Source organism: Papio anubis, chromosome 1 (genome assembly GCF_008728515.1).
Source record: "Papio anubis isolate 15944 chromosome 1, Panubis1.0, whole genome shotgun sequence".
Lineage (NCBI taxonomy): Eukaryota > Metazoa > Chordata > Mammalia > Primates > Cercopithecidae > Papio > Papio anubis.
Window position 1 is genome coordinate 24,154,359 of NC_044976.1, and position 26,866 is coordinate 24,181,224.

Genomic DNA, 26,866 nt, shown 5'->3' on the forward strand with positions numbered 1-26,866 from the left:
GCTACTGTCACAGTCACTTTATTGCATCCAGGCCATAATCCAGACCACCCCAGCCCCAGCCCCACTTTTCCTTCCGCACCTCTGGGTCTCTGCACAAGTTTCCCTCTGCCTGGAATGCCCTTCCTATTCTCCATCTGCAAACTCCTATTCACACTCCCCAACCCAAGACCCCGAGGGTCCCAGGCAGCACAGGTTAATCCCTCCTCAGCACTTCCCTTGACAGTTCATTCTGGTATCAAAGCCTTTGTCGGCCAGGCACGGTGGCTCATGCCTGTAATCCCAGCACTTTGGGAGGCCAAGGCGGGCGGATCACCTGATGTCAGGAGTTCGAGACCAGCCTGACTAACATGGAGAAACCCCATCTCTACTAAAAATACAGAAAATTAGCCAGGCATGGTGGTACATGCCTGTAATTCCAGCTACTCGGGAGGCTGAGGCAGGAAAATCACTTGAACCCAGGAGGCAGAGGTTGCAGTGAGCCAATATTGCACCATTGCACTCCAGCCTAGCCAACAAGAGCAAAACTCCTTCTCAAAAAAAAAAAAAAAAAAAGTCTTTATCATCTTGCATTGATCCTCAGGGCCCAGTGGTGACCTGCCTCTGAGCAGAGGCCCAGGCCATTTATCCATTCAACACTGAATAGATAAATGAATCCTTAACAAGGGAACCAGGAAAGAAGCTGGGAACAGGCTGTGTGGGACACAGAAGCCAGAACTAGAAGATCTGGGACTCACTGTCTGGGATGGTGACTGAAGGGGTATGAAGCACTGCATGGGACCCATTTCTGTCTGGCACAATCTACTACCTTTGGGGTCTCTCTGCAGCGCCAACACTTGTGGCTGGGCTTCAAGGGACAGTAAGATCCTGCATATATTTTGGGCCTGCCCCTTCCGCATCCAGCAATGAAATCTGAGTAGAAGTGGGTTGCCAAGGCCTATCCTGGCTCAGGTCAAATCTGACTCTGGCCTGAGTTTCACCTCCTGCCTAGACAATCTAGAAGCCCCAATCCTCACCAAGCTGATCCCCAGCCTCACCCGTGAGTGGCAGTGGAGGGGCAAGCTGGAGTGGCCCACATCTTTAACTCTTTCCCTCTCCCTGGACAAGGAGCTGGAGCAGGCCCAGAAGTGGACCCCAGCAACTCCCAGCCAATCCGTAAATCCAAGAATTGGCCAGTGACGCCCTTGAGTTGAGTGGTACACAGAGAGTCACTGTGGGCCAGACACAAACAATTTTACCAGGACTTGTTCCCACCTGGAGCCAAGCCCAGACCCCTGTCCCCCCACAATACCTCCCTCCCTACTAGATGCCAGCCCCCTTCACTTGGTCTTCTGATCAAGTCTGCGCTGTACCAGCTGGCTCAGGAGGAACGCGGTGAGGACGCTGCTGCCCACCGTGAGCAGGAAGAGACCAGAAAAGTTGTGAGGCCAGTGCGTGTGCAGAGGCTCATAGATGGGCCGTCGGGCCTCATAGTCCAGTGCCACAGCCTCCAGCTGAGCCAGCGTGCACAGCACCAAGAAGATGTGGAAAAGTTGGTGGCCCTGCCCGAAGACATGGCAGCTGCCAGGGAACCAGCGCTCGGGCATGAAGGTAGAGAAGAAGGCAGCAGCCAGCAGAAAGAAGACCACCTGGCACTTGTGGTAGAGAAGAGCTGGGTCATCTATGGCAGGGTCGGAGGACACGAAGATACGATGCACCACAGGACTGATGTCCAGTGCGTAGGCCAGGGCGGAGGGCACTTCCTGGCATGTGCGGCCCAGCAGGCCTGGTTTCTGGATGTATTTGTTATAGCAGGAGCCAGTGCAGGAAAGCCAGGCGAGAAAGGCAGCCATGGGCAGAAAAACGGCCTGCACCCGGGCATGCCAGGAGGGCTCGATAGCATAGTAGAAGTGTGCCAAGGCACTGCCAAACTGGTACACGGCCACCCCCACGTAGTCCAGGAAGAAGAAGCTGTAATGCCAGAACTCGGACTTGGCCTGCAGGAGATGAGCCAAGGCACTGAAGGAGAGATAGGTGAAAGAGGCAAGGACAATGATGAAGAGGGGCAGGGCGTGTGGGTCTCCCCAGAAGTCCACAGTCTCCACAAAGAGGGCCAGCCGCAGCAGCAGCACCAGGGCCGCCAGCAGGTGGGTCCAGACATTCACGGCCTCGTTGTGCTGCTGGAACAGTGTGCGGAAGTAGAAGCGCCAGGTCTGATGCAGCGGCCGGTAGCCCGCATAGATGTACGGCTTCCAGAAGAGCGGTGGCACCTCAGCTCGGTCCACCGTGAAGACAGGCTCTGGCTGCAGAGATAGCTGAGGCTCCTGGATGACCTGCCGCAGACTTGGCAGGAGGTGGCTGAGCTTCTGGGCCATGGCCATGGCTGTGGGCCTTGGCAGGGAGCTGGGAGAGAGACCAGAGCAAAGTTAGGGGCCTGGTGTCCTGACCCCCATGAGCAGCAGCTGGGGGGCTCTGATGCCCAAATCCTACTCCCTCCTCCCCAGTGGCCTTATCCTTACACTGGGTTTAAGAATAGAAGACTCGTCCTATGGAATTCCTCATTTCTGACCTCATGAGAGCAAGGATCCCAGGTACCTAGAACAGTGCCTGACACATAGTAGGTGCTCAATAAATGTCTAAGGAATGTATTCATTAATAAGGCTCCCTGCCTCGTTAATTTCCTTTCCGGTCCAGGCTCTACACAGCAGCACCAGCTGTTTTCTCTCCTAAAGAACAGATCTGGCCATGTGAAACACATGACAGGGGTCAGGCTCTCTCAGCCCCTGTGTTCACGCCACCATTAGTGTTCATCTGGTGGCAGTAATGACCTTGCTAACAGACCCACTGCCTCTACCTATCTAGCTCCTCGAGAGTGGCCAGGGTCCCCTACTGACCCTCCACTACCCTGCATGACCTGGTCCCTGCTACCTTCTCCAGTCTTGTTGTGTAACCACAGTGCACTTCAAATCCAGTCACAGTGCCACCAACCCCTGGACTGCGCTTTCACATGTCTGTAGCTTTATACAAGTCGCTCCCTCTGCCTGAGACATTTTCCTCATCTCGCCTACTAGGCGAACCCCTATTCATTCCTCAAAAACCTATTTCTTGGCTAGGCATGAGGCCTCACTCCTGTAATCCAAGTGCTTCGAGAGGCCAAAGCAGGAGGATTCCTGAGGCCAGGGGTTCAACACCAGCCTGGGCAACATAGTAAGATCCTATCCCTACAAAAAAGTTAGCCAGGTGTGGTGGCATGTGCCTATAGTCCCAGCTACTGGGGAGGCTGGGGCAGGAAGATCCCTGAGCCCAGGAATTCGACGTACAGTAAGTTATGATCACACTACTACACTCAAGCTTGATCAAGTTTGCTCTCAAGCAAGATTCTGTCTCTTAAAAAAACAAAAAAAACATTTCTTCTAAGTTGCTTTCCCTGGCCTCCTGAACCTCCTACGATGACCCCTCCACTTGAGTGCTTATCATCAGACCATCCTTTGACCATTATCACACTTCTCATGATTGTTCATGTGAGCTCATCAAGGGGAGGCAGTTTGTCTCATTATTTTGTGAATCCCTGGTGCTTAGCAAGTAGCTGGCACTCAGTGTTGCTGAATAAAAGAACAACACGGCCAGGCACAGTGGCTCACATCTGTAATCCCAGCACTTCGGGAGGCTGAAGCGGGAGGATCACCTGAGGTCGGGAGGTCGAGACCAGCCTAACCAACATGGAGAAATCCCGTCTCTACTAAAAATACAAAACTAGCCGGGTGTGGTGGCACATGCCTGTAAGCCCAGCTACTTGAGAGGCTGAGGCAGGAGAATTACTTGAACCTGGGAGGCGGAGGTTGCAGTGAGCTAAGATCACACCATCGCACTCTAGCCTGGGAAACAAGAAGGAAACTCCATCTCAAAAAAAAAAAAAAAAAAAAAAAGAATAACATGACACCATTCTGATAATACTTCATATCCTTCCAGGCCCAACTCAAAAGACCACTTTTTTCCTGAAAGTACCCAGTTAACAACTGATGAACCATACCCCTACTCTCAAAATCCCCTCTCCAGACCCTCCCCCAACTGCCCATGGTTGCTAGTTCCAAATAAATCCAATATAACCCCTTACCCTGGCATTCAAGGCCCACATGACCTGCTCCTACTACCCTTATTCCCCACCTAACCCCAATGTCACACCCTGTGCCACCTTCCTTTCCCTGCACTGAAATCCTTTAAGGCCAGTACAAGCTGCCACCTCTGGGGCCTACTTACTGCTCCCCCAACCCCACTTTCCCCTCACCTATAATGGGTTACACAGTTTAACCTTGATTCATTCATTTAGCAAACACTTACTGAGCCCTTCTTTGCCTCAGACCCTGTGCTGGATGGGACAAGGAACAGAATGGAAGATTTGATCCCTGCCCTTATGAATGTCATGATCTGGCAAAAGATATAGAAACAAAAACAAATCACAGCAAATGCTCACACAGCACCTGCTAGAAGCTTCCCAGCAACGCTGAGAGGCAGACACTATCATTATTCCCATTTTCCAGGTAAGGAAACTGAGGTACAGAGAAGTTAAGTGCCTTGCCCAGCCACCTAGCCAGGAAGTAGCAGATGGCACAGGCATGCTCTGAACTCAAGTCTGTTTTTTTGTTTGTTTTTGTTTGTTTGAGACAGAGTCTTGCTCTGTCACCCAGGCTGGAGTGCAATGGCTCAATCTCGGCTCACTGCAGCCTCCACCTCCTGGGTTCAAGCAATTCTCCTGCCTCAGCCTCCCAACTAGGATTATAGGTGCCTGCCACCACGCCCAGCTAATTTTTGTGTTTTTAGTAGAGACGGGGTTTCACCACATTGGCCAGGCTGGTCTCAAACTCCTGACCTCAGGTGATCCGCCCGCCTTGGCCTCCCAGAGTGCTGGGATTACAGGTGTGAGTCACAGCACCCAGCCTTGTTTTATTTTTAGATTACGTCTTGCTCTGTCCTCCAGGTTGGAGCACAGTGGTATAATCACAGCTCACTGCAGCCTTGACCTCATGGACTCAAGCAATCCTCCTATCAGCCTCCCAAGTGGCTGGGGCCACAGGCACATGTTCCCATGCCCAGCTGATTTTTTAAATTTATTTTTACTTTATTGTAGAGTCAGGGTCTCACTTTGTTGCCCAGGCTCGTCTCGAACTCCTGGCCTCAAGCGATCCTCCCACTCAGCCTCCCAAAGTGCTGGGATTACAAGTGTGAGCCACTGTGCTCTTAACCACTACCCTAAACTGCACTTTGCAACACAAGGTGGCAAGGGCTATTCATCATTTCCTAATTATATACTGTTTTACCTGGCTTCAATTACAAAATTCAGACTTACCGTCATTCACTGTGTCACTCATTAACTCAAACATTTATTGAAAAATCTGCCAGACAATCCCTCCCTGCCCACCAAATAAATTCCCTCCAAGCTTACTTATTGGACCCAGTGTTCAGGGTCATCAGATATTTATTGTGACTACCTTTGCACCAGTCACCAGACAAGGAAAAGAGATTCAGGCAGGATAAAGCATTCATGTTCTCTGCCCCCAGAGGCACTGTGATCACCCCCAAAACCAATCAAATAAGTCACACGCAGTCCAAGTAAATGCAGGGTGCTTGCTATATGCAAGTGCAGCATCAAGACGACCCCAACCCCCCAAACCCACATCTCCGGAGCCTGATTTGCATTCCTAAGCTTCTCCTGCATTAGGATTCTGGCATCAGCCCTGCTCCCCAGCCTTTCCTAGTCCAGTGGGGAAGCAGGAGTTGTTACACTGCTGCACAAGGGCTGCTGCTTAGGACAACAGGCATGTGCAGGACTCTTCCATTCCCCAGCAAGCCTGGCACAGGGCAGATTTGGGCAGCAGACAGGGGCCACTTCCATCCAGAGCACAAGACCCCCATTGGCCAGCCTTGCTGGTTAGGGAGCCAGTACTGGATTTCTCCATCTCCCCAAGAGATGGCTTCAACCTCAACAATCTGGCCCCTTACTCTTGTCCACAACTTTGTCTTCCCAACTGAGAACCTTGGAGGGCCAGAAAAGACCTCTGAAAGCATCTTGTGCAGCTCTCTTGTTTTACACTTAGGAAAGCAGAACCCAGAAACTGGAAGGCCTTCCCCAGAGTCCTCCCACCCAGCAAGGTTTCTATTCTACTATTGCGTCAAAGACCAGCGAATGATGGTGATGGTTGTGCCCTGTGGACACCTAGCTCCTGGGTGCTTGTGATCTGATAAGTCCAGTCCTGTGCTCCATATCCCACTCTTGGAACTTCCCAAGAGATAACAGCACATTAAAGACTCTTAGAAGGGCTGGACACGATGGCTCATGCCTGTAATCCCGGCACTTTGGGAGGCCAAGGCAGGCAGACCACTTGCAATCAGGAGTTCGAAACCAGCTTGGGCAACATGGTAAAACCCCGTCTCTATGAAAAAATACAAAAATTAGCCAGGTGTGGTGGTGTGTACCTGTAGTCCCAGATACTTGGGAAGCTGAGGCAGGAAGATCCCTTGAGCCTCAGAGGCGGAGGTTGCTGGGAGCCAAGATCATGCCACTGCACTCCAGCAACTCTTGTCTCAAAAAAAAAAAAAAAAAAAAAAAAAAGCTCCAAGAAGTCCTGCAGTGAAGAAGTCAGCTTAGCTTTGTTGAATCAACATTTGCCAAGCTTATGTGACCATGGATTCCTTCCCTAGTAATAATTATAAAGCCAACTGAGGCTGGGAGTGGTGGTTTATGTCTGTAATCCCAGCACTTTGGGAGGCCGAGGCAGGCGGATCACGAGGTCAAGAGATTGAGACCATTCTGGCCAACATGGTGAAACCCCGTCTCTACTAAAAACACAAAAATTTGCTGGGCATGGTGGCAGCCGGCTGTAGTCCCAGCTACTTGGGAAGCTGAGGCAGGAGAATGGCTTGAACCTGGGAGGCAGAGGTTGCAGTGAGCCAAGATTGCACCACTGCACTCAAGCCTGGGCAACAAAGTGAGACTCCACCTCAAGAAAAAAAAAAAAGCCAGTTGCAATGTAGAAAGTGTTTACTATATGCCCACTCTTTACCGTCCTGTTGCAATTAACTCTCATAACTTGCCTGTGAGGTAGGTACTATTCTGCCCATTTTGTTGTTGTGAATAATGAAATTCAGAGAAGTTAAAAGCTCCCAGCTGGGCGCAGTGGCTCACACCTATGATCCCAGCACAATGGGAGGCTGAGGTGGGCGGATCACCTGGGGTCAGGAGTTCGAGACCAGTCTGGCCAACATGGTGAAACCCCATGTGTACCAAAAATACAAAAATTAGCTGGGCATGGTGGTGCATGCTTATAATTCCAGCTACTCAGGAGGCTGAGGCAGGAGAATCACTTGAGCCTGGGGAGCTGAGATTGCAGTGAGCCGAGATCATGCCACTGCACTCCAGCCTGGGCGACAGAGTGAGGCTCTCTCAAAAAAAAAAAAAAAAAAAAAAAGGCCGGGAGCGGTGGCTCAAGCCTGTAATCCCAGCACTTTGGGAGGCCGAGACGGGCGGATCACGAGGTCAGGAGATCAAGACCATCCGGGCTAACACGGTGAAACCCCGTCTCTACTAAAAATACAAAAAATTAGCCGGGCGTGGTGGCGGGCGCCTGTAGTCCCAGCTACTCGGGAGGCTGAGGCAGGAGAATGGCGTAAACCCGGGAGGCTGAGCTTGCAGTGAGCTGAGATCCGGCCACTGTACTCCAGCCTGGGTGACAGAGCGAGACTCTGTCTCAAAAAAAAAAAAAAAGCCAAAAAAAAGCTTCTTACCCAAGGTAGGAGGATGGGGGAGGGAGGAGGGAGAGCCAGGACTGGTCTGTAGATGCTTGCAGACACGGCTGTTGCCCTGCTCCAGGCACCCTTGTCTGCATCCTACAGAACAACTTTGCAAAATCCTGGTCTAAAGCAGGCAACCAGGCCCTTTCTTATAAATTACTTTCTTAGGCTTCTAGCAATTCAGTCTCCCTAAGTTGCTAGCTACCCGCTTGCTCCCGATATTCTCCAGGGAGGCCCTGGCTCACAGCCACCTCCTTAGCTTAGTGACAGCGCTCCCTTACACCTCTCTCCCCCAGACATAATGGGCCCTATGGACAAAACCTGGAGGCAACATGCTAGGATGACAGAGGCCCCGCCACCCTATTTTCTTTAGACCTCAGCTAGAGGCTTCACTCCATCTAAATAGTTCTGTTTTCAGAATTAGTTTCCACCTCCTGACTCCATGGAAAGGGACTCTGATCTAGGGGAAAGGAAAAAGCAGGGGCAGGGGTCAAGCCTGAGCCAGCAGGATGAGGATGGGTATCCAGAGGGCACCATCAGGGCATCCTCTGAGTGGTCAGCCTCTGAGTCATGTGCCCACCAGGCTGCTGGGCCCTGTCTATTCAGGCAGCTCAGCCCAACTCACCTCCATAGGCCCCTCCAAGTCTGGCAAATTGCACTGGGTACCTGGGGGTTTCTCTCGAGCCTGGCAGCTGGTGACCTCTACTGTGGGACTGGGCAAATTCACCAGATGCTGAGCACTTCCACAGATGAGGGCCACTAGGGGCGGGGCTTCCAGGCACTAGGGGTATCTTGTGTGATGTCACCAGAGGGTGGGGCTAAAGACAACCTCCCACACCTCTCCTCCCGGGCTTCACCACTCCCATAGTGGGGAAATCCATGCTAAACTGTGTGTCTTCCTAGCCAGGCCTCCGCTGCAGCAAGCAGCTCACCATTCACCTCTGCATGAGACTTATGGGGAAACCGAGGGCCAGCTGAAAAGTTTGACTTACCTGAGATCACACAGCAAGGCAAAGGCAAAGCCAGGTGACTAGGGCCTGGTTGATGGTAGGGCCTGCTTGATGGTGTCAGGCAAACTTCGGTGGCTCCTGTCCACTACTCAGTGGGAACTAGAATGGAAGGAGGTTAGGAATAAAGGAAAAAGAAGACACTATAAAAGCGCACAGAGATGGACTTCAGATTCAGACAAACCAGGTTTGACTCCTGATTCCATAACATGCTAGCTATGTGACCTTAGACAAGTGACTCACTTTCTCTGATTCTTAGCTCTCTCATGGGAATGACAACATTATCTACCTCATAGGTTGCTGCAAAGATTAAATTTAACAGAACAAAGTTTTGGCTTCATTTAGGGACTCAACAAATTATTGCAATTATTATTAATGATAGTAGTAGTCTTTGAAATATCCCCAGCCTGAGAGATTTGGAGTTTTCTAAAAAACTCTCTTCTTTTAGCCCTCAACAGCTAGTTCCATTGGATTTGGGGGCCTCAGGAATTTCACTGTGTTCTTAAACATTTACCTTATCCCTGGGGGTGTAGACCAGGGAAATTTGGCTAGAGTTTGGACTTCCAAGGACACTGACCTTACTTAATCATTAAACTGCTCTTAGCAAAGACCATTCAGAGTAACTGTTCTGAATTCACACAGCCCTGAAAATTGGTGCTTACCCACATGCCCAAGAGACGTAGCTAAGAAGTGACAGCCCCAGGGGAAGGGGCCTCAACTCCAGCAGCTCAGCCCTGGAGAGCAGGAGGGCACAAGAGGGTGAACCGAATTAGCAGGTGATCCAAATGGCATGCGGTCTGGCCTGGACATGTCTTACAGAAGGTTTGGGAGGCTTCTGGGTTGGCTAAACCTCAGAAGTGCGATCTCCAGGGCTCCAGTGGGAATGCCTCTGTCAGCCTGAGCCACTCCTTCCTCCCTTCCCCTCCCCTCCACTTCCCCACCCCTCCCAATTCATATTCCTCAACTCAGGGTCAGCCCTGCTCACCTCCCTCCTTAACCAAGGCTTGCCAGCCCCAGCCTGCTCTCCAAGGATACACGCTGTCAAAGGTTCCCATAACACCCCTGGGGCAAAACAGACCAGGCTGCAGGGATGTGCTGGAAAATGGGCTTATGGAGAGGGAGAGCCCTGGGTTACCCCCATCTCACAGATTTCACTCAGTGCTTACTATATGCCAGCCTCAATGCAACCCAGGCATTCTATGTGTTGGGGCACACAGAAAATGAAGCAGACAGGCTCCCTGCCCCGACGGGCTCACCCACACAAATGCCCATGGGGCCTAGGAAGATCCAGCCTGGAGGGAAGCCAGCCAGGTGGTGAGCCTGGAGAACTGGAGAAGGCTGCTGCCCTGGGGGATGGACATCCTCCACTAATCTCCAGCAGGCTGTTTCAAGAGAAGCCAGAAGCCTCATTTTTATGTGAGGATGAAATTTCGGGTCTGGAATTCACCTGCTGTGTGATTCTGCAAGAGTCCCTCAACCTCTCTGAGCTTGTTTCCTCTTTGGAATCAGAGGATTAAAATAGCTGCCTCTTGGGCTCCTGTGGAAGCAAAACAAAGCCATGGATGCCAGGCGTTGGCTCTGGCACAGTGCTGGCTCTGCCGTTTCTGTGGGGTTCTCATCCTGACTCAGTCACTCAATCCCTGTGTGACCTTGGACAAGTCCCTTCCCCTCGTGGCCCTGTTTTTCCAAATGTCAAAGGAAATAGTATATTCACCAGTGACTTCCAAGGGCCCTTAGGCCCTGGGACAGTCCAAGAATATTTACTTTAGGCCTCCTCTGTACCAGGCACTGGAGCTTCCTCAGTGACAGAGCCACTTAAACCACTGCCCTCATAGAACTAACAGCCCAGGGAATTCATACCAATGCTAACACCACAGGATTTTTTTTTTTTTTTTTTTTTTTTGAGACAGGGTCATGCTCTGTCGCCCAGGCTGGAGCGTAGTGGTGCAAACACAGCTCACTGCAGCCTCAACCTCCCAAGCTCCGGTGATCCTTCTTCAGCCTCTTGAGTAGTTGGGATCACAGATGCATGCTACCATGCCTATTTTTTAAAATTATGTGCAGAGACAAGGTCTTGCTACGTTGCCCAGGCTGGTCTTGAACTCTTGGTCTCAAGTCATCCTCCCACCTCAGCCTCCCAAAGTGTTGGGATTATAGGCGTGAGCAACAGTGCCCAGCCAACACCTCAATATATTAATACCCTGCCCTCCTTGAGCTTATAGCTCAGTGAAATAACACCTATTATAAGCATTATTTGGTTACAATTCCACTTCCTCTTTAGTTTCCTTCTTGGCATGCAAAATATTCATTGTTGCCTCTCTGGGCCCTGATTGTTCCAGCACATTCTCTTAAAGATAACTTTTTCTCAGCATGGAAGGCAAAGTCTAACCCCATTAGATACAAATAATAAGGCCAGACCAATGTTAACACTGGGGCTGTCAGAAGAAAATCCTCTTGAAGGGTCTTTAGTGAGGATGACCCAATATGGCAGCTGAAATATCATTAATGAGATTAGGTGCTACCATTCATAATATATAGTGGCTGGCTGTTGACCAAGAACTTTCACACACATTTTACCTCTCCCTCACAACTCTCTGGATCCACAGCCAATCTGGAGGCCCAGCCCCGGAGGCAGGAGGGCACAGCACATCTATCTGACTCCAAAACCAGTGCTCTTGCCCTTTGTCCAGTACGGGCAACTCCCAGGCACCCAGTGGTGATCATAGATTATACAGAAAGTTTTCATCCCTGGCTGGCCTCCCAGTCTCTTAGCAACTGGGTCACCTCCCTCAATGCAAGCTAACTCCCCAACTTGGTCCAAAGTGTTTAAAGAAACAGTTCCTACATGTCTTCCAAAACTGAACAGAAACTGGTTTTTTTTTTGTAACTTTAGCACTTGGGGCCTCCATGTATTTGTACTGGAAAATGTGATCAGAATGAAATAAGTAATTCTTTCTTTTCTTGAGATAGGGTCTCACTCTGTCACCAGGCTGAAGTGCAGTGCAGCGATCACTGCAGCCTCAACTGCCCAGGCTCAAGCGATCCTCCCACCTCAGCCTCCTGAGTAGCCCTAACCACAGGCACACAATACCATGCCTGGCTAATTTTTTTATTACGTGTAGAGACAAGGTCTCACTATGTTGCCTAGGCTGGTCTTGAATTCCTGGGCTTGAGCAATCCTCCTGCCTTGGCCTCTCAAAGTGCTGGGCTTACAATCATGAGCCACTGTGCCCAGCCTCATTCATTGCTTTTTTTTTTTTTTTTTTTTTTTTTGAGACAAAGTTTCACTCTTGTTGCCCAGGCTGAAGTACAATAGCATGATCTTGGCTCACTGCAACCTCTGCCTCCCAGGTTCAAGCGATTCTCCTGCCTCAGCCTCCTGAGTAGCTGGGATTACAGGCATGCACCACCACGCTCGGCTAATTTTGTATTTTTAGTAGAGACGGGGTTTCTCCATGTTGGTCAGGCTGGTCTCAAACTCACGACTTCAGGTGATCCGCCTGTCTCAACCTCCCAAAGTGCTGGGATTACAGGTGTGAGCCACTGCGCCCGGCCTTTTTCTTTTTTTTTTGAACAGGGTCTATGCTCTGTCCCCCAGGCTGGAGTACGGTGGCACCATCTTGGCTCACTGCAACCTTGAACTCGTGGCTTAAGCCATCCTCTCACCTCAGCCTCCCAAAGCACTGGGATTACAAGTGTGAGCTCCCACAGCTGGCCTGAAAAAACAGTTCTTAAAGAAATTATTCTGTGGAGCTGAGACTCACAACTGCTCTGAGGAGGGGGAATCTCTCAGGCCCAGAGAGGCTGGGTGAGCTAACTACAGTCACTCAGCATGGGGCACAGAAAAAGGACCTGAGCTTCACTGCTGACCAGCAAGGAACCCTCTGGGCAGAGAAACTAAGGCAGGAGAGGGGCAGTCTCTCAACAAGAGGACCCAGAGGTGCCACAGGCCTCATGACCAGAGGCTGGGTCCCTCTCTCCGATAGGAGCTCAGACTTGGGGTCCTGGGCTGTCCACCCAGGAGCAGCCAGACTCAGAATCCATCAAATTCTTCAGACTCGGAGGCCCTACCTTGGCCTAGCCCCACAGGCCTCCTCCAGGGGCTGCCACAGGGAAATTTCCGGGGATCTTCAAAGCCTGCAGCCTTGAGGCAAGTGCTGTGGGTTTTTCCCTTCCCACACTGTGTGTGGGGAACCCCCAGGCTCTCCTGACACCGGGGAGGCTCCCTCATTCCCCAAGGTGTCTAGGCTGCTTGGGCCCATGGAGCAAGTGCCCCTCTTGGTCCCCAGCAGTGCTATTCCCACTGTTTCTGGATCCCTAAGTGGGAATCCTTCACATCAGCCGGTTCTGGGCACCCACACCCCTTCCTGTCCCGGTCTCACCTAGATTCCCCCTCCAGAAAGCAGTGAGCTCCCTGACTGTCCTCCTCCCGGAAGGCAGCGGCCTTGCCCGGACCAGACGCCACTGCCCACTCCCTGCCCTCCATCCTTCACTCTCCCCAAGCAGCCCTCCCCTTCCCTGCTCACTAGGCAAACAGGCTCTCAGGCCCCCCATCCGCATCCTCCTCAGTCGTGCTCCTTCTGTTCCTCCCACCCTTCCCAAGACACCCCCATCCAGTGAGCTCCTCTCTCCTGCGCCCTCCGCTGGTTGCTTCCCCGGGCGGGCGTCCTCTCACTTAGCTCGGGTGCTCCCCTCCGGCTCCGCGTCCTCCCCTGCCCCGAGGAGCCCTGCCCTTCCCACGTCCAGCCCCGCAGCCCCGCCGCGCCCCGTGGGGAGCACCCTCGTCTGCGGCCAGCCAGGCCTCCCCGTCTTGGCAGCCCCGTACCTGAGCCGGAGCCGAGCTGGGAAGGCCGCGGCGGCGGCCGGGTCGGCGGAGCCGGCAGATAAAGGGGCGGCCGGGCAGCGGCCCCGCCCCAAGCCGGGGGAGGGCGGGCGGCCTCGGGCGCTCCGGCTGCAGCGGCCTCCCCGGGCCCGGGCTATGCCGAGCGTCCCGCACCCAGCCCGCTGCGCACAAACAGCTCTGCCCCGCCAGGCCCACGTGTTGCACGCGCGGGAGAGGGGTCGGCCGCGTCGAGGCGGCGTCTCAGGACTTCTTGTGGCGTCACATAGATGGGGAGACCGAGGCCCGGGAGTGGACTCCCGGGGCTCCTCGGCGCGGGGCTGCGGCCGCGCTTCTCGCACTTCGGGACGACGGGAAGCGCAGCTTCCGGCTTCTGCGCCCGGCTGACCCTGGGAGGGTTGGGGAGGGCGGCCGCAGGAGAGTGGCTGAGTTTCCCAGCTAGAGCCCGGCCGGCCCCCACGCTCACTCAGCGCACCCTGCCCCCTCGCTCCCGAGGCCACTCTGCTCGAGATACGCCCCAGCGTTCGCACCTTCATTTCTCTGCTGGGGCAGCTCCAACCCCTCCTTGGGCACCCCTGGCTTCTTAAAGTTCTCACCCGAAACCCGCCCCTCGGGCAGCTTCCCCAGCTCTGTCCAGCCGAGTGCACCCAGCCTGGACCTGTATTCAAACGTCCATCTCTATCCTCTGGTGTTACACCTTCCCAGCTCTAGGAGCACCTGAAGGGTGAGGAATCCCTCCACATAGCAGGCCCTCCGTAAATACTGGATCAGCAATGCCACAGATTGCCCGTTCCTCTAGTATGCAAAGACCTGGAACAGGCAGAATGGGGAGACCCCCACTCTCACGGCTCTTGGGAGCACACAGTCTGCCGGATGGGAGGCCAAGAGGAGACAGTCTAGGAGAAGACACCGCTCTGCCCTTAGGGAGTTCTGAGACCGCTGGGAGAGGCGGTTGTGCCTAAACACGATGCCAAGATCCCAGTCCTCGAGCTCCCGTAACTCACCATGGAACCTTAGGACAGTCTCCTTGTTCTCTCTGGGCCACAGGTTTATTAACTGTAAAATAGAAATAATACCACCAATCTGCCAGCACTGTTAGAAGAATTAAATAAAGCAATGGGCATGAAGGGTCTTTGTCCACTGCAAAGTCCTAGAGGAAGATATATTTCTCTATTATATTTGAAATTAATATAGTCAGGCCAGGCAAGGTGGCCCATGCCTGTAATCCCAGCACTTTGGAAGGCCAAGGTGGGAGAATTGATTGAGCCCAGGAGTTCTAGGTTACAGAGAGACATGATTGTAGCACTGCACTCCAGCCTGGTTGGCAGTGAGACACCGGGGAAAGGAAAGGAAAGGGAAAGGGAAAGGAAAGAAGGAAAGGAAGGGAGGGAGGCTAGTTATGTAATCTTAATAGCATGAAACCGGTCTCTCCTTCAACAGGTTCAGACAAGCCCATAAGAATTAGGTAAATCTGGCCGGGCGCGGTGGCTCAAGCCTGTAATCCCAGCACTTTGGGAGGCCGAGACGGGCGGATCACGAGGTCAGGAGATCGAGACCATCCTGGCTAACATGGCAAAATCCCGTCTCTACTGAAAAAATACAAAAAACTAGCCGGGCGTGATGGCGGGCGCCTGTAGTCCCAGCTCCTCGGGAGGCTGAGGCAGGAGAATGGCGTAAACCTGGGAGGCGGAGCTTGCAGTGAGCTGAGATCCGGCCACTGCACTCCAGCCTGGGCGACAGAGCGAGACTCCCTCTCAAAAAAAAAAAAAAAAAAAAAGAATTAGGTAAATCTGTTACATGCATGAATAGGAAGAATAGTGTAGAACATCTTCATTTAGAGCTGATAGAGAACAGACAATGAAAACAAGTAAGGACATTATGGAGAAGATATTCTGCATAATAGAATATATTCTGTTGTCGTGAATAAAAATTAAAAACTTGGAAGGTGACTTGGACTCGGCCTTCATTTTTGGAACACCTGCTCCATGCTGGGCTCCTTTCGAAAGCTACAGTTTGTTAATCTCTTGCCATGTGCCAATCGGTGCGCTAAATGGTTACAGTGACTACCTCCTTTGATCCAGACAGCTCTATAAAGTACATACGATAATTAACCCATTTTACAAATTGGGAAGCTGACGCTCAGAGAGGTGACAAGAGATTTTTCTGTTATCTCATTTAACCCTCATACATTCCTTTGAGGTGAGTGTGATGATCCTGTAGGGGCTCAGAAAATAATACACCAAAGTCCCCAAAGTGAGGGCCTAAGAAGCAGCCTCAGTCTGGTCCAAAAGTAGTGAATTATCTCAGTTTGATTGTTCAGTCAGTTACAGACCAAACTCCTTGTTCGACTCTTCACCCCTTCTCACTACTGCACTTGATGGACGGATGGAAGGAAAGAACCAAAAAAAAAAGGAAAAAGAAGAAAATAAAAAGCAAACTCCTGTAATCCCAGCACTTCGGTGAGCTGAGGTGGGTGGATCACTTGAGGCCAGGTGTTTGAGACCAGCCTGGCCAACATGGTGAAACCCCATTTCTACTAAAATACAAAAATTAGCTGGGCGTGGTGGCACACCTGTAATCCCAGCTACTCAGGAGGCTGGAGACACAGGAGAATCGCTGAACTTGGGAGGCGGAGTTTGCAGTGAGCTGAGATAGCACCACTGCACTCCAGCTTGGGAGAGCACAGTGAGACCTATTCCAAAAAAAAAAAAAAAAAAAGAAAAGCAGACCCAAAAGTAGTCTCTGTCGTCACGGTGGCTCACGCCAGGAATCCCAGCACTTTGGGAGGCTGAGGCGGCAGATCACAAGGTCAGGAGATCGAGACTACAGTGAAACCCCGCTTCTACTAAAATACAAAAGCTAGTCAAGGCCGTGGCGAGCCTGTAGTCCCAGCTACTCGGGAGGCTGAGGCAGGAGAATGGCGTGAACCCGGAGGCAGAGCTTGTAGTGAGCCGCAGGTCAGCCAATCGCGACTCCAGCCTGGGACAGAGCTGGTGACTGGCCTCAAAAAATTTAAAAAAAAAGTAGTCTCTGTCCTGCCCTCCTGTTTCTGACCCCTAAGCCATAGAAACTAGAATATCTCTTCCCCAGTGCAGGTCATAGAAACTAGAACCCTTTTCCCCCAAAGCCAGGCATTACACCTAAAAATACTGCTCCAGGCCATGCAGTGGCTCATACCTGTAATCCCAGCACTTTGGGGAGTCCTGGTGCCACCAACCAATGCAGGTCAAGCAAGAGATTGAGATCATCCTGCCAACATGGCAAAACCACCTATCAGAAAATACAAAATTTGACACACCTAGAGAACCCAGGAATGACAGAAACAATGCACTCCAGCCTGGGTGACAGTGAGACCATCTCTAATATATAATACATATACTATACATATTTTTAGCAGAGATGTACACAATATATTATAAATATACTAAATTTACTCTACTAAATATACTCTACTAAAATATATATATTATATACACAAGGTTTCCTAACTCTTTCTGCCTCCCCACCCCTACCCGCCCCAAAGTCTTTGTGCAACAGGCATGAAGTGAAGAAATTAAGACCCTTGGCTGGGGATGGTGGCTCACACTTGTAATCCCAGCACTTTGGGAGGCTGAGGTGGGTGGATCACAAGGTTAGGAGTTCGAGACCAGCCTGGCCAACATGATGAAACCCCGTCTCTACTAAAAATACAAACATTAGCTGGGCATGGTGGCAGGTGCCTGTAATCCCAGCTACTCAGGAGGCTGAGGCAGGAGAATTGCTTGAACCCAGGAGGTGGAAGTTGCTGTGAGCCGAGATTGTACCACTGCACTCCAGCCTGGGCAACAGAGCTAGACTCCATCAGGAAGGAAGGAAGGAAGGGAGGAAGGGAGGGAGAGAGGGAGGGAGGGAGGGAGGGGAATTAAGACCCTTATTCCAGAAGGGTCCTGCCCCATACCCAGGAGGGAGGAATGCTGCACAGAAAGGCCAGGAAGAATCTGGACAGACAGGTCTTGCTGGGCTTCCTTACTCTGTCTCTTATTAACATTAGAACATGCCCTTTTTGTCCAGTCATATTTCTTCATAGCTGTCCATACTCCATTAAACCTAAGCATAAAAATGGACAGTTTCCCCCATGTCTTTGGGTCCTCATTCTGAAGCCTCTGTGCCACATACAACTATAATCAAATAAATTTGTCATGCTTCTTTCTTGTTAACTTGTCTTTGTTACAGGCGTGTTAGCCATGACCCTTATGATAGAGAGGAAAGAGATTACCCTTTCTGCCCTTACAATCCCTATTTTATGATAGAAAAACTGAGGCCCAGAGAGGAGAAATTTCGTGTCCCAGGTCACACAGCTCCAGAGGTATTCAGGTTCTGGGACGTGGATCTGGAGGTGTGCTTGTGGGAGAGAATTCACTTTGCATGAAACTAGGCTGTGGCTATTTGAGAGCTGACGGATAAAATAGTAGAAGTAAAGACAGTGGACAGTTATGGCCGGATGCAAAGCCCCTTTTATGTGCTGTAGGTCCATGAGGCTGTTCTGCCGATATGTTCATCTGTGGATGAGGAAACAGGCCTGGGAGAATGCTACTTGCCCAAGGCCACCCAGTTAGCTAGTGGTGGACCTGGATCCAAGCCTGCTCTTATCTGCTCCACAGTGCTGATATCAAGCAGGGAAGCTGTGGGCAGGGGCACTTCTTTCTCTGTCCTGCTCTGCTCAACTTCTTTCCCCAGTCCAGGTGCCTCCCTGCCCTGCCCTCCCCAGCCCAGTCTGGGCAGTCTGACAGCATTCTGGCCATCTAGGTAAGGCCTGATGATACATGGCTCCAGAAGCCTGGACCCCTATAACCCTGTGAGCTCTGCACCCTGAAAGGGAGCCTTGTGGGTAGCCTGTGCATCATCTGGCTGCCCTTCCAGCTACCAGGCTCAGCCCCAAGTAGATCAAACTCTCCAGCAAGCCTGGATTCCTGGGCAGACCTAAGTCCAGTAGCTGAAAGGACTCAAAAGGCTCTGAGCTGGGAGACCATCAGCTCAGAGACCAAAAGGAGTCAGGCTCTGAGCTGGGAGAGCATCAGTAAGTGTTTCAGTGGACCTAAAGCAAGAGAAACAATAAATGTGTGGGGCCTGAGCTGTCCCCAACGCCTTCTTTTCTTTTCCCCCAAAACAAGGCCACCATTCACTAGAGGCAGCAAAGCAGTGAAGCACATGGGTGTATTCTGCCTGGGTTCACACTTGAACTCTACCATGTACCAGGTCTTTGTGATCTTGGTAAGTTTTGTAACCTCGCCCGACGCTAGTCTCCTCAACTCAAAAGTAGGGTCATGATATCCACCTCATAGAGTTGGCATGAGGAGCGAATGGAATCATAGAAGGAAAGGGCTTACAATGCCTGGCTTATAGTAACTGCTCAAGAAATGCCAAGTATTACTCTATTTCAATTCTTTACTCCATAGCAGGAGTACAGGACATCAGGAGCACAGTGCAGCGGGAACACCCAGCAACGGGAGCACAGGGCAGCGGGAGCACAGGGCAATGGGAATACAGGGCAGTGGGAGCACAATAAAGTGGGAGCACAGGGCAATGGGAGCACAGCGTAGTAGGAGCACAGGGCAGTGTGAACACGGTGCAGTGGGAGCACAGTGGAGCAGGACTGATTTCCAAAACAGATTCACTGCTTTATGGCCTCCTAGGATGAGTCTCACAGAATGAGGAGGAGTTCACCAAGTCTTGAGGAGGGGAAAGGACTTTCCAGGCAAAGGGAACAGCATGTCCAGGGCACAGTGGTGGGAGGGGAGGGGTAAGCTTAGGGAATGGGGCCTCATCATGCTCTGGGGCTGGTGCACAGGGGACCTGGTGGTGGCAGATGACATTAGGAAAGCAGGGGTAGAAAGTTGGGTGGGAGGGGGTGGTTTCCCTCTCACTTCAAGCCCAGGGACAGGGCTTCCAGGAGACCAGTCAGAGAGGTGCCGGGTGTGCCCTGGGACCCTGTGACCTGGTGTCTGACTCTTGCCTAAGAAGCCAAAGAGAAAGGACTGCCTGAAGCCCCCTGAGGCGGTAGAGTAGAGGGCTGCGGCCAGAGGGCACCGCACACACAGGTGGCCACAGGAGAGAGAGTCCGCCTGGGGCGGTCTCGGATCCAGATCCCAGGAAGGTCTCCTCTGGTGGCGTGAGGCCTCAGCACGAAGAAGCTGGAGGCGTCTGGGATATCCTGGGATTGAGGGTCATCATGAGCACCTGGCTGGTGGAGACCTATCCACCTGCCACAAGGGTGCAGCCGGGAGACCCCGCAGCGACCACCCCCAGGGCCGCAGGCATAAGTGTGCCAGGTCACAGCTTCTCAGTCTAGCTCAGGTCAGCCTCTGCAATGGGGACTGTGCCACGCATGCTGACACCAGCCCCACCCCACTCGCCCACCTGGCATTCCTCTGCTTTCTGCCTCGGGGCTCCCTCTGAAGTTGGGAGGGCTGCTCAGCCCACTAGCTTAGATGTAGACTAGAGGCGCACGCAGCTGACACCCAGTGGGATGTGGGAGCAGTTGAGGAAACCCCAGATTCTGGTCCAAAAGAAGAGAACTCGTTCTGTCTGCCCATTGGGTTTCCTGGAATCTGGACTCCATTACCTAAAGCAGCAACCTCCTTCCTGTTTCACTCGACATCCTGGGATCACCTCCCATACAAACTCTGCCACATAAGTCTCTGTCCCAGGCTTTGTGGTGGGAGCCAGACCAGAACTTCCATGAAAGTGCTTCTCCCACCCCCCAAACAAGAAGGAGCGTCAGCTTTTTGTTTGTTTGAAACACAGTCTCACTTTGTCGCCCAGGCTGGAGTGCAGTGGTGCAATTTTGGCTATTCTCCCACCTCAGCCTCCCAAGTAGCTGGGATTACAGCCGTGTACCACCACATCCGGTTAATTTTTTGTACTTATAGTAGAGATGGGGTTTCACCATCTTGGTCAGGTTGGTCTCGAACTCCTGACCTCAGGTGATCCACCCACCTCAGCCTCCCAAATTGCTGGAATTACAGGCTTGAGCCACTGCACCGGGCCGAGCATCAGCTTTAAACCCCTGCCAAGCCCAGAGAGCATCAACGCTTGCTCAAGATAGTACCCAGGAGTCAGACCCTTCTTTTTTTTTTTTTTTTTTTTTGAGACAGAGTCTCGCTCTGCCGCCCAGGCTGGAGTGCAGTGGCGTGATCTTGGCTCACTGCAAGCTCCGCCTCCCGGGTTCACGCCATTCTCCTGCCTCAGCCTCCCGAGTAGCTGGGACTACAGGCGCCCGCCACCTCGCCCGGCTAGTTTTTTTGTATTTTTTAGTAGAGACGGGGTTTCACCGTGTCAGCCAGGATGGTCTCGATCTCCTGACCTCGTGATCCGCCCGCCTCGGCCTCCCAAAGTGCTGGGATTACAGGCTTGAGCCACTGCGCCCGGCCGAGTCAGACCCTTCTTGACTCCGGAATCTCTTCCCTCTCCCTCCTGCATCAGCCCTGGAGGTGCCAGAACCACAGTGGGCAGCTGGGGAGGAGATGAAAGCGCAAAGGGCAGAAAGAGAGGAGAAGCCAACTGTGGACTCCTTCCCTACTCCAGATGTCAACACCTGCGCACTCTGTGAGCTTTGCACTTGGTGTTCCTTCTGCCTGGAACTCATTTGGCCTCAGCAGGACTGGCCACATACCCTGTACACAGTGAAAATGCACACAAAAATTAAGAACTTCAGGCCGGGCACGGCGGCTCATGCCTGTAATCCCAGCACTTTGGGAGGCCGAGACAGGCGGATCACCTGAGGTCAGGAGATCGAGATCAGCCTGATCAACATGGAGAAACCCCATTTCTAATAAAAATACAAAAATAGCTGGGCATGGTGGTGCATGCCTGTAATCCCAGCTACTCAGGAGGCTGAGGCAGGAGAATCACTTGAACTCAGGAGGTGGAGGTTGCCATGAGTCGAGATCGTGCCATTGCATTCTAGCCTGGGCAACAAGAGCGAAACTCTGTCAAAAATAAAATAAAATAAAATAAAATAAAATAAAATAAATAAAAATTAAGCACTTCAAGATAGGGACAGCAGAGCTGACATCCAGCATGGGGCCCTCCTAAGTGCAGGGCCCTGTGCCTGGCTCAGGTCACACAACCCCAAACAGCGGCAGCTCCTCACTTCCCTCAGGTCTATTTAAATGTCACCTTAATTAGCTGGGCATGGTAGTGCACGCCTGAGGTGGAGGACTTGAGGCGGGAGGACTGCTTGAGCCCAGGAGTTCAAGGCTGCAGTGAGCTATGATTGCACTACTGTGCTCCAGCCTGGGTGACAAAGCCATACTCTGTCTCTAAGAAAAAAATAATAATAATAGGGCCAGGCGCAGTGGCTCACACCTGTAATTCCAGCACTTTGGGAGGCTGAGGCGAGTGGACCAACTGAGGTCAAGAGTTCGAGACCAGACTGGTCAACATGGCGAAACTCCATCTCTACTAAAAATACAAAAAAATTTTAGCTGGGCATGGTGGCAGGCGCCTGTAATCCCCGCTACTTCGGAGGCTGAAGCGGGAGAATCACTGGAACCCGGGAGGCAGAGGTTGCAGGGAGCCGAGATCATGCCATTGCACTCCAGCCTGGGCAACAAGAATGAAACTCCATCTCAATAAATAAATAAATAAATAGATAAATAAATAAAATTAGATTGAGGTAATGGTTGCAAAACCCTGTAAATTTGCTAAAAGTCATTGCAATGTACACTTTTTTTGTTGTTTCTTTTTATTTTGTTTTGTTTTGAGACAGAGTCTCGCTCTGTCGCCCAGGCTGGAGTGCAGTGGCGCAATCTTGGCTCACTGCAAGCTCTGCCTCCTGGGTTAATGCCATTCTCCAGCCTCAGCCTCCCAAGTAGCTGGGACTACAGGCGCATGCCACCACACTGGCTAATTTTTTGTATTTTTAGTAGAGACGGAGTTCCACCACGTTAGCCAAGATGGTCTCGATCTCCTGACCTCATGATTAGCCCTCCTCGGCTTCCCAAAGTGCTGGGATTACAGGCGTGAGCCACCGTGCCTGGTGCAATGTACATTTTTAAAAGAGGTGAACTTTATGGTATGTAAGTTGTGCTCTAAAGAAGCTGTTTAAAAAAGAACATGGGAGGCTGAGGTCAAAGGATTGCTTAAGCCAGGAGTTGGAGAACAGCCAGGGCAACAAGGTGAGACATAGTCTCTACAAAACATTTAAATATTAGCTGGGCGTGGTATTATGTGCCTTTAGTCCCAGCTGCTGAGGCTGAGGTGGGAGGTTCACTTGAGCCCAGGAATTTCAGACAGCGGTGAGCTTATAGTAGTGCCACTACACTGCAGCCTGGGTGACAAAGTGAGACCCTATCTCTAACAAATAAATAAATAAATAAAGATAACAGCATGTCATTACCAGGAAATGGAAAAAATAGTAACATAAAAATTAACATAGCAACTGACATTTTCAAACTACAAATTTTGAAATTTGTATTTCCTCCCTATACAGAAGAGATCATTTTTCGGACTTCACTGCCTGACTTCCTGAGGCTGCCCAGAGTTTGTTGCAGGCTCTGGGCTCAGGATACGTTCAATTTTCCTGCTTGGAACTGAGAGGAGAACTCAGGTCTTCTTACAGACTGCCAAAGTCCAGCAGGGCTCTTTTATAACAGTCATTTCACAGCTAGAGAAACGGAGACCCAGAGAAATAAAGGGCCTTGCCAAGGCCGCACAGGCATTTGACAGCAATTTCACCGGCACCCAGCACACATGGGCTTCGTAATACAATTGCCAGGGGAGCCAGTTCTTGAATGCAGACCCTTGATTTTTCTTGCCAGAGCCCCTTGAACTCCTCTGGAGACTCCTGCCCCCTGCTTGAGATGCTCCTGTAGCTTTTCTTGCTCAGGTGAGAAATAAAATGTGATCCTAAAATCCATTTGGTGTCTACAGGAGGAGGTTGTGAAGCCTATAAGTGGTTGTATTCCAGCTTCATTATTTCCCCACCATGCTGGTTCCCCAGGGCTGGTGCCATGAAGGAGGAAGAGATCAGAGAATCTATGCGGAGCGTGGTTGTAGTTGGCATTGCTGCCTCTGGGTACTGAAGGTACCCAAATGTTGATTCTGTCTTCATGGGGTGCTTCTCTGGCTTCCCAGGAAAACTCCCACCAGGGACCTTGCCCTGCATTCCCCAGGAAGGGTGGTGGCACTCTGTAGCTGATCCCTGTGACCCTTGCCCATAGGCTTCTGCCACCCTCTCCATTCACGTGTCCTGGGAGGAAACTCCCTTGTGTAGGGTCCTTCTCAGAAGCCTCACAGTTGCCTTCCTTCCTAAGGTCCCACTTGCCATGTACAAAAATAGTTCCCTACCATCAGCGCAAGAGCGGTCTGCTCCCAGAGCAACTGGTCTGTGAGCTGCTGATCTCTCTTACATTGGCTGCGTCTGTCCTTACAACAAACCACAAGGCAGGCATTTTCATTCCTGTTACCTCCTCTTCACAGATGAGAAACTGAGGCTCAGACACAGCAAGCACAACTGGCTGGTATTAGAATCCAAGTCTGCCTGACCCCAAAGGCTTTTTCTATCTTCCACATCAAGGATCCTCTTGGCCAGACTGTTCATCAGTCTCAAGGTCATTGCCATCATCAACAGCAAATATTTATTAAGTACCTAGTGATGGTGAGATAGGTCAGACCAGGTAATCAATGCAGATTGGAGGCCCAGGGCTGGACAAAGGGCAGGAACAGAGCGGAGACAAGATAGCTCCGCAGAGACCTGTGCTAGGGCCCAGACCCCTGAGTCCAGAAGTCCATCTGGAAGAAAAAGAAACATCACCAGGTCATCTGCAACCCAGAGGCCAAGGGACAGGAGGTGGAGGGGCCCTTCATCAAGGCTAAAACAGTGGTTCTCAAACTTTGCTACAAATGGAATCATCCAGGGATCTTTAAAAATACTGACACCTGGCCCCCGCCCCCAGACATTCTGATCTTGTTGGTATGGGAAGCAACATAGGCATCTGGATTTTTTAATGTGTAGGAAAGGTCAGGCAGGAACAGGGTGTGGGGAGGAGGTTTGATAGGAGGAGGTGGTGATGACCTGTCAGGCAGGAACAGGCTGTGGGGAGGAGGTTTGATAGGAGGAGGTGGTGATGACCCAGGCTCCGGAAGCCTAAGGTTCTAGGGCAGGGAGCTCAGGGTACTGGGCTGGTGCAAAGTAGGCACGTGAGAAATATGAATTGGAGGACCGTGGGAGGGAAGGGCAGGGGGAGGGAATCGAAGAAAAAAAAAAGAAAATCCAAAACCCAGGCAGTGCAGTGAGTTTGAGTCTATTCTCCATCATTAGCTTTCTATGTGACCTTGGAAAAATGGCTTCCCCTCTCTGGGCCTCATTTGGAAAAGGAGGACGTTGGATTTGTTGATGATTAAAGATCCTTCTGGCCCCAGGGTTCTAGGATGCCCAGGCAAGACTCCTTAGTGGGAGATGAGTGTGCCTCCATCTCACGTGCTGCCATCTCGCCTCTCTCCACCCTCCATGTGTTTATCCCTTTGTCTGGAACACCCCCACTGCTTTTTTTTTTTTTTGGTGAGGGACGGAGTCTCGCTCTGTTGCCCAGGCTGGAATGCAGTGGTACGATCTCAGCTCACTGCAATCTCTGTCTCCCAGGTTCAAGAAATTCTCCTGCCTCAGCCTCCTGAGTAGCCGGGACTACAGACGCGCACCACCATGCCCAGCTAATAGTTTTGTATTTTGAGGAGAGGGGTTTCACCATGTTAGCCAGAATGGTTTCGATCTCTTGACCTCATGATCCACCTGCCTCGGCCTTCCAAAGTGCTGAGATTATAGACGTGAGCCACCGTGCCTGGCCCCACTGTTTTTATTTACCTGCTCAACTCCTGCTTCTCATCTGGGACTCAGCTCAGGTGTCAACTCCTCCAGGCAGCTCTCCTTGACTGGTCCCCACCACCCTGGTCTGACTTGGATGCCCTTTCCTGTACCAAGGAAGGTTGGTCCCTCTGATTATCCTACCAGACCCATTACACTGTGACACCTGTTAATTACCTGTTTCCCTCCCGGGCTGTGTGTCTTGTTCTGTGACTTGTCTATATTCCCAGCACTCAGCATAGAGAAAGCTTCTTAAAAAGTGGGATGGAGGAATGAAGGGTGCCAGGCCTTCACTCAGGTGTCTGGACCACAGGAATGAACAAGATACATTGTCCCTTTCCAAAGCAAGGAGAAAGGGGAAATCAGGAAATGGTTTGTTAAACAATGACAAAAATGGGTACAGCAAAAGGGACCAAGAGGTTGTCCAGGAGCCCGCAGCATTTGCCCATAGTTACGGTAAGTCCACCCCTCAATCCCAAAGCTTTCCTCATTGGGCTAACAGGAAAGCCGGTGATGCTGAAATGCAGTGGGGAATGGAGTACAAGGGCTATCTGGCATCTTAGATGGCTACATGAACATGCAGCTTGCAAATAAGAGGAATACATAGGTGGAGAGCCGTCTGGACATCTGGGTGAAGTTTTAATATAGTATAAAAATGTCCTTTATGGTAGAGGTATGGAAGAAAAGGAAGAAAATGGGGGAAATAAGAGAGCAGCATCTTTTGTGGGGAATTTTGAAAATATAGATTTCTAGACAATAAAGATGTGGTTTTTTGTTTTGTTTTTTTGAGACGGAGTCTCGCTCTGTCGCCAGGCTGGAGTGCAGTGGTACAATCTCGGCTCACTGCAACCTCCGCCTCCCGGATTCAAGCAATTCTCCTGCCTCAGCCTCCCGAGTAGCTGGGACTACAGGTGCGTGACACCATGCCCAGCTAATTTTTGTATTTTTAGTAGAGACGGCGTTTCACCATGTTGGCCAGGCTGGTCTTGATCTCTTGACCTTGTGATCCACCCACCTCAGCCTCCCAAAGTGCTGGGATTACAGGTGTGAGCCACCACGCCTGGCCCTTGGTTGTTTTTTTTTTTGTTTTTGTTTTTGTTTTTTTTTAAAGAGGTTGCCTGGGGGTGGAGGGGGTCAGTGCATTTCTGGAGTCAGAAAGCCCTGGGTTTAAATCTAGCACAACCGCTGGTTAGCTGTGTGACTAGAGCCGCTTTCTTAACCTTCCTAGAATATGGGGATAATCAGAACACCTCCCCCTCAGAGGTAGAACACAGCACAGTGCCTGGCTCCTAGAAAACACTGGAGAAATATGTTGACCATTTTGATTTGATAACATCACAAGTGGGTGAGGAGGGCTGTGGGAATAGACATGCCATGCCTGACCACCATCACCTGTTCATACCTGAAACCCCACCA

General features: G+C 51.4%; 1 protein-coding gene and 1 pseudogene across 4 annotated transcripts; one reads left to right on the forward strand and one right to left on the reverse strand.

Annotated features, from left to right (window-relative positions):
- On the reverse strand, positions 1-26,141 carry PAQR7 (progestin and adipoQ receptor family member 7). Of its 4 annotated transcripts, none has more exons than XM_017958502.2 (3): positions 25,628-26,141; positions 8,754-8,870; positions 1-2,379 (listed from the first exon to the last, which is right to left on the reverse strand). In XM_017958502.2, the coding sequence occupies exon 3, from the start codon at positions 2,355-2,357 to the stop codon at positions 1,317-1,319; it is 1,041 nt and encodes a 346-aa protein (XP_017813991.1). In that variant the 5' UTR covers positions 2,358-2,379; positions 8,754-8,870; positions 25,628-26,141; the 3' UTR covers positions 1-1,316. The 4 variants fall into 4 exon arrangements, with proteins under 4 accessions (XP_017813991.1, XP_003891417.1, XP_017813992.1 ...); XM_003891368.5 differs by lacking the exon at positions 25,628-26,141 and adding an exon at positions 13,594-14,015; XM_017958503.3 differs by lacking the exon at positions 25,628-26,141 and adding an exon at positions 10,216-10,653.
- Positions 25,844-26,277, forward strand: LOC101011823 (annotated as a pseudogene).
- Positions 26,278-26,866: the final 589 nt, after the last annotated feature.

Bases quoted from the DNA above. Each gene is read 5' to 3' on its own strand.
- PAQR7 (XM_017958502.2), bottom strand. From the start codon at position 2,357: ATGGCCATGGCCCAGAAGCTCAGCCACCTCCTGCCAAGTCTGCGGCAG.